The 14,213-nt window shown below is 39.1% G+C and overlaps 1 protein-coding gene across 1 annotated transcript in view; it reads right to left on the bottom strand.

Annotated features, from left to right (window-relative positions):
* The window catches only part of LOC150089320 (sodium channel protein para-like), a 2,114,826-nt gene that overhangs the window by 644,038 nt on the left and 1,456,575 nt on the right, over positions 1–14,213 (bottom strand). Inside the window, exon 22 of the mRNA XM_090389008.1 lies at positions 9,879–10,068. Coding sequence (XP_090245134.1) covers positions 9,879–10,068 — 190 coding nt within the window. The remainder of the gene's footprint in view (positions 1–9,878; positions 10,069–14,213) is intronic.

The following is a 14,213-nucleotide window of genomic DNA, read 5'->3' as shown; positions in this document are numbered from 1 at the left end:
ACATGTGACTAGCAATACCCACTCAAATATTTTCATTAGCAGGTTGGATCCCTTGACAAAAGCTGAACAAATAGAGGCACTATTGAAGGAACTAGGCATACCTCGGAAGCCTTTTAAAATCAATACTAAGAAGCCTTCTTATGCCTCCTTCAGGATTCCGAGTGAAGGGCCCAATTACCAACAATACTTCAATGCTGAATACTGGCCCAAACGCCTGTTGGTGATGCCATACTATGGAAGACTAGAAACTAAGAACTCATCAAGCCCAAATCCCATACCAAAACAATGTGCAACAGCACAGCTACCTGACTTCTCCAGCGGATTATCTCAAATTATATCTGGAAGCAGGTGCAATTCATGGACGTCTCACATGATGATGACGATCAACATCAGACTGGTCAAATTCCAATTAGAATATCCAGGTGGATCATCAGGTCTAGCAGATAGTGTTCGGAGAGAAATTTCATCCTGGTACAACCCGCTGTGGATGTAAACATCCAATTCTTCCTACAAAACATCAGGAGTGTCAAAAATAAACTAGGTGGCCTACTCGATCTACTTTTCTGCACAGAGTATGACTAATTTTTATTGAAACCTGGCTCAGAGATGAAATGGAAATTGCTACCTTCACCTCAAATCTTGGTTATCACACATTGGCTGTGAATAGAATTGGGAGACAAGATGGCAGTGTACCAACCTGTCAAAAGAGCACACTCTCCCTACTTAAGGCACCCAATTACCCAGGAGATGTAAAAGCAGTTCTCAGAATTTACTGAGTTGCTGGAATTTTTATCTCTGTGCGTGGCACTTATTTCCCTCCACTGGTTTCTGAGGATTGTTTACTCAATCTAATGGCATGGCTGTGATCCACAATCAATCATTGTCAAAAGCTCATCACTCTTGGTGACTTCAACCGTCCACTGCCAGCCACAAAGGAGATCCTAGATACACTGACCTTGACATGTTGGATATGGGCATTGGTCTTATTGATGTTCCTCCCCCACAGAGGATGCCACCCTACAGTGAATTTTCTCAAACTGTTCGGTAAAAGAAACCATGACCATAACATAATTTCCTCCCATCCGATCACGACCGCCACCATAATATCACTGCAGGCACCTAAGGATGAAGTTTGCCAGTACAAGCTACACACACACTGTCAGGTGAATGTACAATCCCAAATTCATCGACAGTGAAAAAATTACTACCCTTTTCCAAGTTTATCCATGGAACACACTTGCTGAGCTGAACATAAATGAGGCTGCCTACTGGCTTTTCAGATGGATGGAATTTTTTGCAAGGTCTGCAATGTCCAAATTTTTTGCATCCTTAGTCTCCACTCAAAGCCATAGTGGAATGACTTCCTGACAAAGGCCTTCAAGGAAAAACAGGCAGCCCATGCCTCCTACAAGAAGTCACCTTTAGAAGTCACAAATGCCAAATTTTCCAATGCAAGGATGGATTTTCAAGAGGACCAAACAATCAGCTATTTACAATTTCATGAATAGCCGGCTGTCCGGGAGCAAACATGTGTGGTCCACAAGTCACTTGCACCCCCTCCCGTCTTTAGACATCCAGGAATGGTGTGCATGCTACATTTTAAGAGAGATAACTGCGTGTCAGAAGATGGAATGAAGTGCTTACTGTTTCGTTACCTACCAGTAATACTGAAATTTCAGAACAGCTAATAAAAGTAATAAATTCATCATCACATGGACAAGTCCACCACAAGAATTAATGCAATACCTCTTTTTAGTCTCAAAATTGCTTCTTATTTCATCAGCAGAGAACTTGCCCACCTCTACAAAAAAGTACTCAAACAGGCACAGATGCCTTCAAGCTGGTTAACTTACAGAGTCATGGCAGTTCCAAAAAACTCTCAAGCAAAATCACCTGTGGACTTCAGGCCAGTATCAATAGTGTCTCCCTTCCTGAAATGCTCCGAGAAGTGCACTATAAAGTGCTCTATAACAAGGTTATACATGCAATTTTTGCATATAGACCCAAACATACCCATTATGCCATGCCTAATAGATCTACTATAACGTGCCTACACTCCTTATCACAGAAAATACTTCACACCTGGAATGACAACAAAGATCTTCACACCATTTTTCTGGACTGGAAATCTGCTTTCGACTCAGTCCAAATCACACCCCTTCTTGCCTTACTTGAAAAATTCTACAGGTTATCTGGCAATATACTTGAGATCCTCAAAAGTCTTCTGTCTAGGAGAATGGTAATAAATATTACAGGTAATGACATTACAGTCTGTAAAAGCATAGATGTAGGAATCCCACAAGGTGGTTCTCTCTCAGCCATGCTATATGCTGCAATATTCGTTCCACTTATGGATCAAGTTCCAGCATTCTTATTTATGGTTTGTTTTTGGTTTTTAGGAGCATTAGCAACTAAGGCCATATTGCTCCAGGATATGCGGTGGTCATTCCCTGACCTTTCCGCATCCTCCATATTTGGTGGTGACGGGTTCGAACCCCGGTCTAATCAAGAAGTGTGTGCTATGCACTGCTGCTCCTTCCCACCTGGCCATGGAGGTGCCGATTTAGATGTAAACTAGTAGCAATATGCGAAAGTCTTATTTTGACCAGCCTTAGAACATTTATTCGACAACCAAGGTTTTGATAAAGGATGAAATTTCTAAATCTCTATGTGGAATAAAGGATTTCATATCTACAAGAATAATTTCACTAACATGATCTGAGAACACTGATATCAGATGATATTACAAGATTTAAAACAGTAATTCAACCAATGAAAAGAAGAAGTAGAAATCTCACAGATCATCCCATTTTGTATTCTTGTAATTCCAAACAACACAAAGTTGAGAATGGCCACAAGAGAAAGGCTCTATTGGAGAAGAGACCATCACCACATTGTTATCTGTGGTGCCTAGAGGACCACTCACCTCAACGATGTAGTTGGAAGGGTTGTTTATGAGAAAAAGATAAAGGGTGTTGGCTGTGGAGTTAGAATAGTCTCGTATACTGGTAGGTAAATGAACAATCTGCATGAGGTCATTAGTAATTGTAAACGCCTTAGTATCTTAAACAGCTGGGTCCATGGGTCTAGTAAACAGAAGCCAGCTGGAGTTGTGTAAATTAAAACATCAAGGGAAATGACCTCACTGTTAGGAAACTTGAACTGGAGAAAACTCGAGTTTCAAAGAAAGGAAGTAAAAGAGTTCCAAATGATTAGTGGAATTGGAAGGAAGACAAAGGCAACAGATGAATTTGACAAAATGGGCAAGGATTTTAAGCCGGAGAAGATTCAAAATTACAAAGGAATGAGCAGAAGACTGGAAAACATGATGCCGAGGATTTCTGAGACTGCCACGCATCATTGCAGAACAAGTAAATACATGGGCTATGTTAGGGTAGTTAAGAATAAGAAGAGGTGCATGTATATTTGCATGCACACCAATGCTAGGAGAGTAGTAAATAAATTTGATTAATTTGAGGTACTGGACAAAACATCACATGCAGATATTGTTGGGATATCAGAGACGTGGTGTCACACAGATTTAAGGAATGCAGAATTGGAATTTGGAGAGCAATATTTGTACAGGAAGGATAGACAGGTTAGGAAGGGAGGAGGCATTATGCTATTAGTTAAGAAACACATAAAATCTAAGGAAGTGCATCCAGTTGATATGAATAACAGTACAGTGTTCAGTCAGTTTGGTGTGACATAAGCACTGGGAAAACAAAATTGTGAGTAGGTGTGAGCTATAGGCCTAATGACTCTGATGAGTATAATGAACTGCTGTAGAGAAAAATAGAGTAGGCCAGTAAATCAGATTGTTTTATAATGGGGGATATTAATTTCCCGGATATTGACTAGAACTTGTGGGTTGGTCATTCGCACACTAGCAAGGCTTTTGTGGATTTATTGGATGATTGTTTTCTATATGAGCATGTTCGGGAGGCATCCAGAGGGAGTAATACTCTTGATTTGATTATCAGTAGTGATTCTTCTTGCATTAAGAATCTGCAGATAAAAGAACCACTAGGTGGCAGTAATCACAGTGTGCCGATGTGGGATTTACTCAAAGAGGTAACTATCATCAGGTGTAAAGGCAGGGCCAGATTTACACATTAGCTAAGCAAGCTACAGCTTAGGGCCTCATATTACAAGGGGCATTGCTCCACCTTAAAATTCTTTTTTAATATTGTCTCAGTAAACTGGCAAACGGTCTCATACATGTTATAGCTTAGGGCCATAACAAGTTTAAATCCAGCTCTAGGTAAAGAGAAGGGTTTTTACTTTCATAAAGGTGACTACAGAGGTCTGAGCCAGTTTTTAAAGTCTATACATGGAACCAACTGATGATGCTACCAACAGCAAATTCTAAATGGGAAGCATTCAAAGAATTAAGGCTTTCATACCAACTAAGAAATATTGTTCAAAGTTTAGGCCTAAATGGATGTCAGATGAACTAATGAGACATGTGGTAGAGAAGAAAAATGTATGGGATACATATAAATTAACAGGTGACACGGAAGCCTAAGGTATAAGCTGGTCTGTAATAAAGTCACAAAGGAGGTTAGGCAGGCAAAGACAGATTACAAGAAATCTTTGGTGAAGGATGCAAAAAAAACCAGCAAAGAGTTCTTTACTTATGTAAACTGTAGTAGAAAGGGGATGAATCAGATTGGTCCACTTGATATCAATCGTTCACTGTTGATGATCCTACTCAGGTAGCTAACAAACTGAATGAGTATTTTGCATCTACATTTACACATAAGGAGTTATTCAGGGAGGGGAATACTAGAGGTGTATTAAACTATGGTAGTGAGATAAATGATTTTTTAATAAATGAGAGCCAAGTGAAGGAGAAATTGTTGTAGATAAACATAAAAAAGGCACCTGAGGTGGATGGGATCTATCCAGTTATATTAAAGGAGGTGGCAAAGGAAGTAAGCAAACCCTTAGCCATAATTATGAGAGCCTCCTTGGACTCTGGTGGGAACCTATTGTCTGGAGATGTACAAATGTGACCCCAGTTCATAAAGGAGAATCAACAAAGGGTGACACAAGTAATTGCAGACCTGTTAGTTTAACTTCAGTTCTGGGAAATTAATGGAGACACTGGTTAAAGAAGCACTGCAGGATCATCTAGACAACACTTCGGTTACAGTTTGGACACAGCAAGGGTTTGTTAAGGCGAAGTCTTGTCTGGCTAATTTGATTGGATACTATGATGTGGTCTCAAAGGAACTGGATGCAAAAAATAATTTTGATATCATATACTTGGATCTTAGGAAAGCTTTTGATGCTGTTGCACATGGAAGACTACTGTACAAATTGGAGCAGTATGGCATTAAGGGCAAAATAAATTGATGGTTGAGTGGGAGAAGACAGAGAGTGGTAATCAATAGACACTGCTCTTCGTGGACTAATGTTATTAGTGGAGTTCCCCACGGTTCAGTGTTGGGTCCATTGTTGTTTTCTGTATTTATTAATGATATTGTTGAAGGTATATCAGGTTTAATATAATGTCTAAGTTTGTAGACAATACAAAGGTTGGCAGTGTCATTAATGACACTAATGACAGCACGCTACTGCATGAGGATGTAGAAACATTGAGCAGATGAGTTAAGAGGTGGCAACTAAAGTTTAATATTGACAAATGTAAAGTACTGCATATGGGTAGTAGTAACCCCAGAGTAACATATCAACTGTGCGGTATTATACTCAAGGTGGTAGAGAATGAAAAGGACCTGGGGGTTAAATATGAAGTTTACAGTAAAATATGAAGTTTACTGAGCAGCGCACACAATCTGCAAGAAAAGCTCAGGATGTCTTGTCAATGATATAAAGGAATTTTTCTAGCAGGGATAAGGAGGTGATTATCCGCTTGTATAAGGCAATGGTGAGGCCACATTTGTATACACACTTGTTACTATATACAGGTCTAGAGGCCTCATTTTAGTAAGGATGTAGAGCTGCTGGAATGAGTACAGAGAAAGGCAACAAGATTGGTGAATGGAACAAAGGGTTGCGCTTATAAAGAAAGGTTTAAAATTTGCAAATTACAGTCTCTGGTGACTAGGCACCTGCGAGGTGATCTGATTGAGGTGTATAAGGCCTTGAATGATTTTAGTAAGGTCATGCTGATGGGATTCTTCCTCATGTCCAGATTAATCGCCTGAGGGGACATAAACTCAAATTGAGGAAAGATAGTTGTTGAATAGATATGCAGATATTGCCTTTAGCCATCGGGTAGTTGATTTGTGGGACAAACTTCCATCTGTCGTTGAGGAAGTTGATAGCTTAAATAAATTGAAGGTAGACGTGGACAAACTTTTGGAGCAAATGGATGGGTAAAATGGCAAGGGTTTTTTTTTTTTTTTTTTGGCTGATGCTGTATTAGCTTGCTTTCTTGCATCATATGCCTCTACTAATGCTAATGCAAATGCTCACGTCTCTGACAGGGAATATCAGAGTTGATATTACCAATCAGAGTACAACCAAGTAACATCTTTGAAGTGAAATGAATTGTAGAGTGAATAATTAGGACATTTGAGATGATGAGCTGAGGCTGAATAAAGTGATAATTGTCATTCTGTGAGAAAAAGTAAGTGGGTCTAGGCAGACTTTAAGTGGAAATGGACATCACTGAGATTGGAACTGAGACGTCATATGAGATCATATAAAATGAACAATGGTGTGTTTAGGAGTTTTTGATCTTTTTGCAGATAAGTTTATTCTACCAGTTTGACAAGTCACAATGTATTCCATAGTAAGAAAAGGTGGTCAACATGAAATTTTGGATATGGCCTATATCTGGCAAGAATAAACCCAGCTCTTTGACATAACGTGGCCCTGACAATGCCCCTCACATGCACACTGTAGTGCAGAGCAGAGGTGGTAAGATTATATACTAATTGATCCAGATGTGTTTGGTCTCAAGGTGTATCTAGTCACCAGTGTGTTTGGTCTCAAGGTGTATCTAGCGGCTATTACTATTTTGTGTTGTATTCCCTCAAAATGTAAGGAAGATTGTATTTCACCATGATACCCATCATAGCTTCACAAGATATCAATCATATTGCATGGTGATAGAGATGGGGAATTGCCAGAGCATTGCTCTGGAGACTAAATGTTGGCTTCATCACTTAAAGCTCCCAATAGGCAAAGTTGTGATAATGCACTGGTTAATGAGAGTCATCTACCAGTTAGTAATGATTAGTAACACAGAGGGGCAGTATTGTTCTGTGTGGTGTGGATGCCATACCTAGACGCCTGATTAAGTTTTTTTACCCATGGGTGGTTACCTCTAGTATACTAGGTTCTGTGTTTAGGGGCTTGCACATGTGGGTTATACCCAGGGTTACTAACAATCCCACCGTTATGAACTTGTGAGCAGAGGATTTGGTTGTCTCAAAACAACTGGACTTCACTGAAATTCACTTGACTCAAGTGTCACCTAAATATCAGTTCCATCAATCATGGTTTTAGATATGGCCCACACATGGCAAGAACCATCCAGGTATCTAGCCCAGCTTGTCATACATGAGAAAATGTTGTGACAGCCTCAAGGAACAATTTTTCTAACACCTACCAATTGGCATTTATCCAATTTTTGGGTGTTAGTAAGAGAGTTCATTGAACCATTAACATTATGAGAGGATCATTGGACTCAAAGATGATTTTTTTGGATTGGAGAAACTGGTTGAAATTTATTGGAGAAAGAGGCAGTAAGGCAGTCTTAAGAAAAAAGAGGGTAACTACAGAACAGTCAGTTTTATTTCATTGGTAGGGAAAATCATGACTGCAATGATTAAGAATGCAACATGGACACCCATGTAGAAAAATCATGCTGTGTTTCTGAAAGAAACAGAACTGTTGTGTAAAGGGGGGAAACCAAGTTTAACAAGCGTGATTAGTTATTTTGAGTCACTCATGAGCTGGATTTAGAAAATTCCATTTATATGCATTTTAAGAATTTGGAAGAAAGGAATCTGAATTTTTGACTCAGATCTAAATGAAAGGTCACTGTATAAGCTGGAACATGATACAATCACAGATAAGACTCTCAGATGAATCAAAGGTACTACAAGACATCTTGATTAATAGTTACACTTAAAACTGGGTTAGTTCAAAAGAGGGGATTGGTGTTAGGATCAATTTATTTCTGATTAATTAAGGATACAGGGTATAATATCAAGATCTGGAGATCAGTTGATAACATCACCAATCATGCTCCTTCAGGATGAAGGAGCACTGATTGGTGATGATATGCTTCAGGATGGTCAGGAAACTAGTAGCAATGTTTCAATGTTCAAAAATGCAATGTACAAAATGCATTTTAGAAATAACAATTCATTTGTAAATAATAATGTATGAACTTAGAAGGGGATGAATTAAAAGCAAAAGAGGAAGAAAGGAATTTGAGGGCTATGATAGAGGTGGATGTGAATTACACCACACAGTGCAGATAGGCAACAAGGTGTCTCTGATAATTTATCCAAAATTAAGAGATCATAATCAGCAGCACAACTTGAATTTTGGCCCCCATGAAAAGACCACCATGAGATCCCCTTTATTTTTATTAACATGAAGCAACAAGGTTTTACTCAAAAAAATATAATTGATAAGGTACATTTTAAATAATATCCATCAACTCTAAACTATAAAAACTATTAAGAAATTGGTATATCAAAATATGTAATATAATAATCTATAATGTTATAATTAGGATAATTTATAAATTTTGTTCTCATTTAAAAATTCATCTTCCTTGACTTTATGTTTGCAAAATTACTAATTAATTAATTGTAATAATAGATTAAACAACATTGCAATCCATACTAATTTTAAAGGCAAAAAATGGTCTAGTTTATTGACACAATCTGGAAATAAAACTTTACATAAAACATTCCAATAACCCAACCATGTGGAATGTTTTCTGTAAAGTTTTCTTTTCAGATTGGTTCAATAAACTCAATCATTTTTTGCCTTTAAAATTTACATGAGATGCAGTTTGTTCATCTTTTTCCTTCTAGTGTTAACATAAACAAAGAATTCTTTGCTACTTTTCTTTGCATTCTTAGCCAGGGATGTCCCATAATGGCCTGACTGCAGATTAGTTTGTACTTGTTGGTTCCCTCCAAATTTATAACCATTACAAACATTTTTCTTCTTTGCTGCTAATCTCATAAGTTCATCTGACATCCATTTATGTCTAAATGCTGAACAACATCTCTTTGTTGGTATAAAAAGCTTAGTAGTTACTATGATTACTTCCTGAATGCATTCCACTTATAATTTGTAGTTGTAACACCATCAGTTGGTTCCATTTAAAGGAATTTAAAAACTGTCTAAGACCACTGTAGTCACTTTTATGATATAATGTATTTATTTGCACACATTCATATAAACAGATTCTTCTTACCACTTCTACAACAAGTCTTTCCAACAATGTAAAGTGAAAAGCTGTAATGGGAGGCTTAAGAGTTGGTCTAGTATTTTAACAATGTTTTCACATTAATGTGATTTTAGGCTTCATAAGCTAACATTTAACTTGTTTTATAATTAGTTTACATTACCATTGAACAAAGAAGATTTCTATGCCAATGACAATAAATATTTAAGGTGATCATGTGCAAAAACTTTTCAAGTCACTATTTGTTCATCCTTGTTCTAATTAAAGATTAAGTGGAAAGTTTAATGATAATGTCTGTGTGCAATTAAAACTTAAATAAAAACTATAAAAAAGTGAGGTGCTTCTCACTTCAATAAAACTATTCAATGACTAAAAGTGATCTAAGACTTCTAATGGAGCTAATAAGTAAATAAATTCCTTTATCATTAAATTTCATTTTTCTTTTCAATGTACCTTATTTAGTTCTTACCCTGAAAAGCAATTTCTAATCCATCACTGACAACTACTTCTAATTCAGTGATTTCTTTTGGACTTTTCTTATCTCTCATGGGTACTTGCCCATCTACCATTACTACTTCTGGCACTGTTGTATCATCCATATCATCACGAATATCAGTGGTCTGGTCCCCAATCTGATTCCTCGTTCTGGATCTCAAACTCTAAAGAAAGTATTAAAAACTCATTGTTACTTCTTATATTATATAAAACTATCTCCTACATCTGTTTATGTACACTTTATTCAATTTTATCATACTAGGAAAGAAAGTTACTTTGAATTCTAATTATTATCCATGCTGCAAAGGGTTCAGTTAAAAAAGAGATTTATGCCTATCCTCTGATGTGCAAGTGCAGTAACAGTTAGAAGAGTCGTCTTCTAACTGTTACTGCACTTGCTACCACTCCTTTATGTTCTTCCCATTCTCTTTTCAGCTCAGATGAAGAAGCTTTACTGTTTTAAGGCATAAGCAGGTATCGAGACCGGGCGCGTCCACAGTCGTACGGATGTATTAAACGTGCTCCTGAAAAGTGAATTCATAATGTGTTAAAAAGTTAAAATTTTGGCATTTGGATATTGGATTCATGTAGAATAAGGTTTGGTGAGTCAGATGAGATATTTTTTGTTACTGCCAGTCAAATATTCGCGCTTTTGCAGCCGATCAAAAATAATGGTTCAAATAAGTTTCAGCCGCAGCTTTAACATGGAAACCTAGATTTCACTTCATATAGAATATTTGACTGACAGTGTAAGTTTTTTGATCTGGCCTTGCTCACACACGCTTGTGGAGATCAAGTGCCTTCTCCTTTTGGAACACTGGGAGGCTGATGGTGATGCAGGGGACACCACTCTTATGTTAATTGCATCAATAGCCAGCCTGAAAGAATGAAAATTTTGGCAACGCCCATACACACGGGAAAATTAGCAAAACAACGGTAGCCATACTGCCCTTCTTCCCCGAAGTCCAAACAAAGGATCGGGCGGGAACGAAGAAGATAGCCACTGTGACGTCGCTGGCTGGGGCTTTCACAGTTAAATCACGATTCCCCTCAGTTGCCAAGACAACGGAATACAACATGGCTGCCCCCATCGGAGGCCGCCATTTCGAGCGAACGCCATAGAAACTGGACGAGCGGACATCTTGAGTGCCACAACGTCGTTCAACTTGTGTATCTTGAAGGCAAAACATTAGGAACATTACAAACTGAGGGTATAATATGTACTTATATGTTTTTAAAGATTACCATTTAGTAGTGGGATGATATTTTTGCTATATAATGTTGTTTCACATATTGCCTAAATTGATCTTACTGTAGTGTTCCTTTGTTGAAGGGACATAGTCGCTGGGCCTGATATCACAGGAGCCAACAAGGCTTGGAACACACTGTTTTGAAACTGCTATTACTCAGTCCCTAGGGGCCCGATCGATCTCGGGCTTGGACCATAGGGTTTGTTTTCTCCTCCTCTGTCATCCCACGCAGCGCCAGCTCCCCCTGGTGGCCAAGAAAGAAAATCGCTCATACCTTGTCAACAAATAACCAGAACTTTGGTTATATACGTCCGTTTGGTGGAAAGCATCCTTTAAACACCATGCATATAGCCCCCAAATCCTAGCCATGTAGGACCAATACCGGCCGAGATATTGACAGTTAAAAATTTAGCTTTTTATCCAGCATTAAAATAAAAAAAAAAATAATAAATAAATAAATAAATAAATAAAAAACATTTTAGAGGTGATTAGCTGATTCTCCTTAGAAAGGCCCACACAGTCTGAAATTTTGCAATGGAAGATCTCGACACAACCACTTCCTCGTCTTGCTCCTCTGAGCAAGACGAGGAAGTCTTGCTCAGAGGAGCAAGAGAAGCCCGGAGTTCGTACACCTTCAGCTGGAATTAGGAAACAAAATCTTTTTGACTCCACAACCTCATCGTCCTGCTTCTCTGAGAGTGGAACCCCTTCTCTCTCCCTGGAAGTCAGGAAGCAAAATCTATCTGAAGTGCTTGAACCAGTGGTCCTAAGTACAGATCTCCTGACCATCCGGCCTGAACCCAAGGATCCTTCCTCCCAGAATGACAATCTCACAAAGGGAAATATCCCTAAGAAAAAGAAACAAACCAGGGTCACCTCCACTCCAGCATGCCCTAGTGACAAGAGCCTGGGATCTACCAGTGTGGCCTTTCCATGCCTAACCAGCTCAAAAATGTCCCCTGTAGGGGATACCACACTGGATCTTCCTCAAGTCACCTCTCTGATGCCCGACAAAACCACTGGCATAATAAACTCTAAAGTTGCCACAATGGACCAGCCTCTAAAGTGCACATCTTTGGATCACTCCGAGGGAACGCTGATGGAGTGTTGCGACGTCGTGTATGCCCTCAAATATCGCCTAATTGAAACTCTTAAAAAAGAGGAAAACATCCCTGCTTCCACACAGCTGGAAGTGATGGAAATATTTACCATACTGGAACAAAAATATTTAAAGCTATTTAATGCCACCAAGGTTCTGCCTGAAGGTGTTCCTTTAAACCCGGATCCTAAGCCTTCGGAAACACCAACCTATGCTAAATCGGCTTCACTGGCTCCAACACCACCTACTGGACCTCAACCTAAACCGCAACATGTCATTCTGGTGCGCGCCACGGAGTCCTCTGAGCTGAAGACGAGCGAAGAGGTTAAAAAGGAAATTACTTCCGAATTTAAAGAGGAATTCAGCACTGTTAAAATTAAAGCGGTTCGCAAGGTTCGCGAACGCGGCATTATCATCGAGACCGCATCTAAAGCAGATCTAGACTTTCTCAAGTCTTGTAAGAAGCTTGAGGAGCTAAAGTTCTCAGTGGACACTCCTAGGAAACTCAACCCAACAGTAATAATTTACGATATCAACAAAGACGTTAGCGAGGAGGAGTTTCTTCAAGATCTTTTCAAGAAGAACTTTAGCGACTCAGACATTCCTTGGGAAGTCTTCAAGAACAGCATCAAACTGAGATTCAAGATGAATGCACGCCTGTTGGGCTCCCAGCATTGGGTCGTGGAGGTCTCAGGTATTATTAGACGTCATCTCCTACGTGGAAACTCTAAAGTCTATATCGGATGGGCGGTGCATGGCGTGAAAGACTTTGTCGTCTCCTCCAGATGCTTCAAGTGCCTCGGATATGGACATTCGTCCAAGAACTGTAGATCTAAAGAGAACACTTGTGGCCACTGCGCAAGACAGGGACATCAAATTGCTGAGTGCCCTGATAAATCCTCTCCGACCGTATGTCCAAATTGCAAACTCAGAAAGAAACCTGCAAATCATTCCTACAAAGATACTACTTGCCCTGAATTTTTCAGGGCGCAAGAACAGACCAAATTAAGAACTGACTATGAATAGAACACAAAATAATAATGTAAATTTTAGTGTTAAGATATTGCAATTAAACTGCCAGCGTAGTCTGGCAGTTGTTAATGATGTATATAGAATGATTTCATTGCATAAGTTTTCTGTTTTGGCCTTACAAGAGCCATACTCCTTTAAGGGCGTAGTTAAAGGTCTCCCACTTCAGTCTCGGATCGTGCAGTCTATTCCAGAATCTTCTGGTGCTGGTCGTGCTGCGGTGACCAGGGTTTGGGCGGCCCTGGTCATTGCTGATCCGTCGATTACGGTTACAAAGATTTCAAGCCTATGCTCTAAATTCGCAGCTTGTGCTTGTCTTGAAGGATCTTTCGGCTTATTCTTTTTTGTTTCTCTTTATATGAGGCGTTCCCAACCTATTGAACCTTTCCTTAATTATCTTGAGGACCTTTTATTTAGGCTTTCGGGTTTACCACTTTTAATCTCCTCTGACTCAAACGCTCACTCTCCAATGTGGGGTGGTAACACATCCTGTCCCAAAGGTGAGTTACTCGAAGATTTTATCATCTCTAAAAACCTTATAGTCCATAACACCAGAGGTCAACCCCCCACCTTCTCAAATGCCTTGGGACAATCGTTTATTGACATAACCATATCTAATCGTCCATTTAATTTAGGTATTAATAACTGGTTGGTTCGTCCTTCCTGGTCTGGTAGCGATCACCACCCCATTACGTTTGATCTGGTCACCACACTCAGACCTTCTCCTTCCCATTTTAATCATGATACCCCTCGTTATAGAACAAAGGACGCGGATTGGTCTCTTTTTGATGCTAATCTCCTCAGTCTGGCTACAGAGGAATTCATTTCAAATACTACTACCTTAGATCCTAATTCTCTGGAAATGAAAATTACTGAACTTATTTCCAAGGCCTCTGATCTTAGCTTTGTAAAGAGGAAAAGAATCATAAAC

This window comes from Mastigoproctus giganteus, chromosome 2 (assembly GCF_048544385.1).
Source record: "Mastigoproctus giganteus isolate SK-2022 chromosome 2, ASM4854438v1, whole genome shotgun sequence".
Lineage (NCBI taxonomy): Eukaryota > Metazoa > Arthropoda > Arachnida > Uropygi > Thelyphonidae > Mastigoproctus > Mastigoproctus giganteus.
This window is presented reverse-complemented; position numbering and strand designations above follow the sequence as displayed.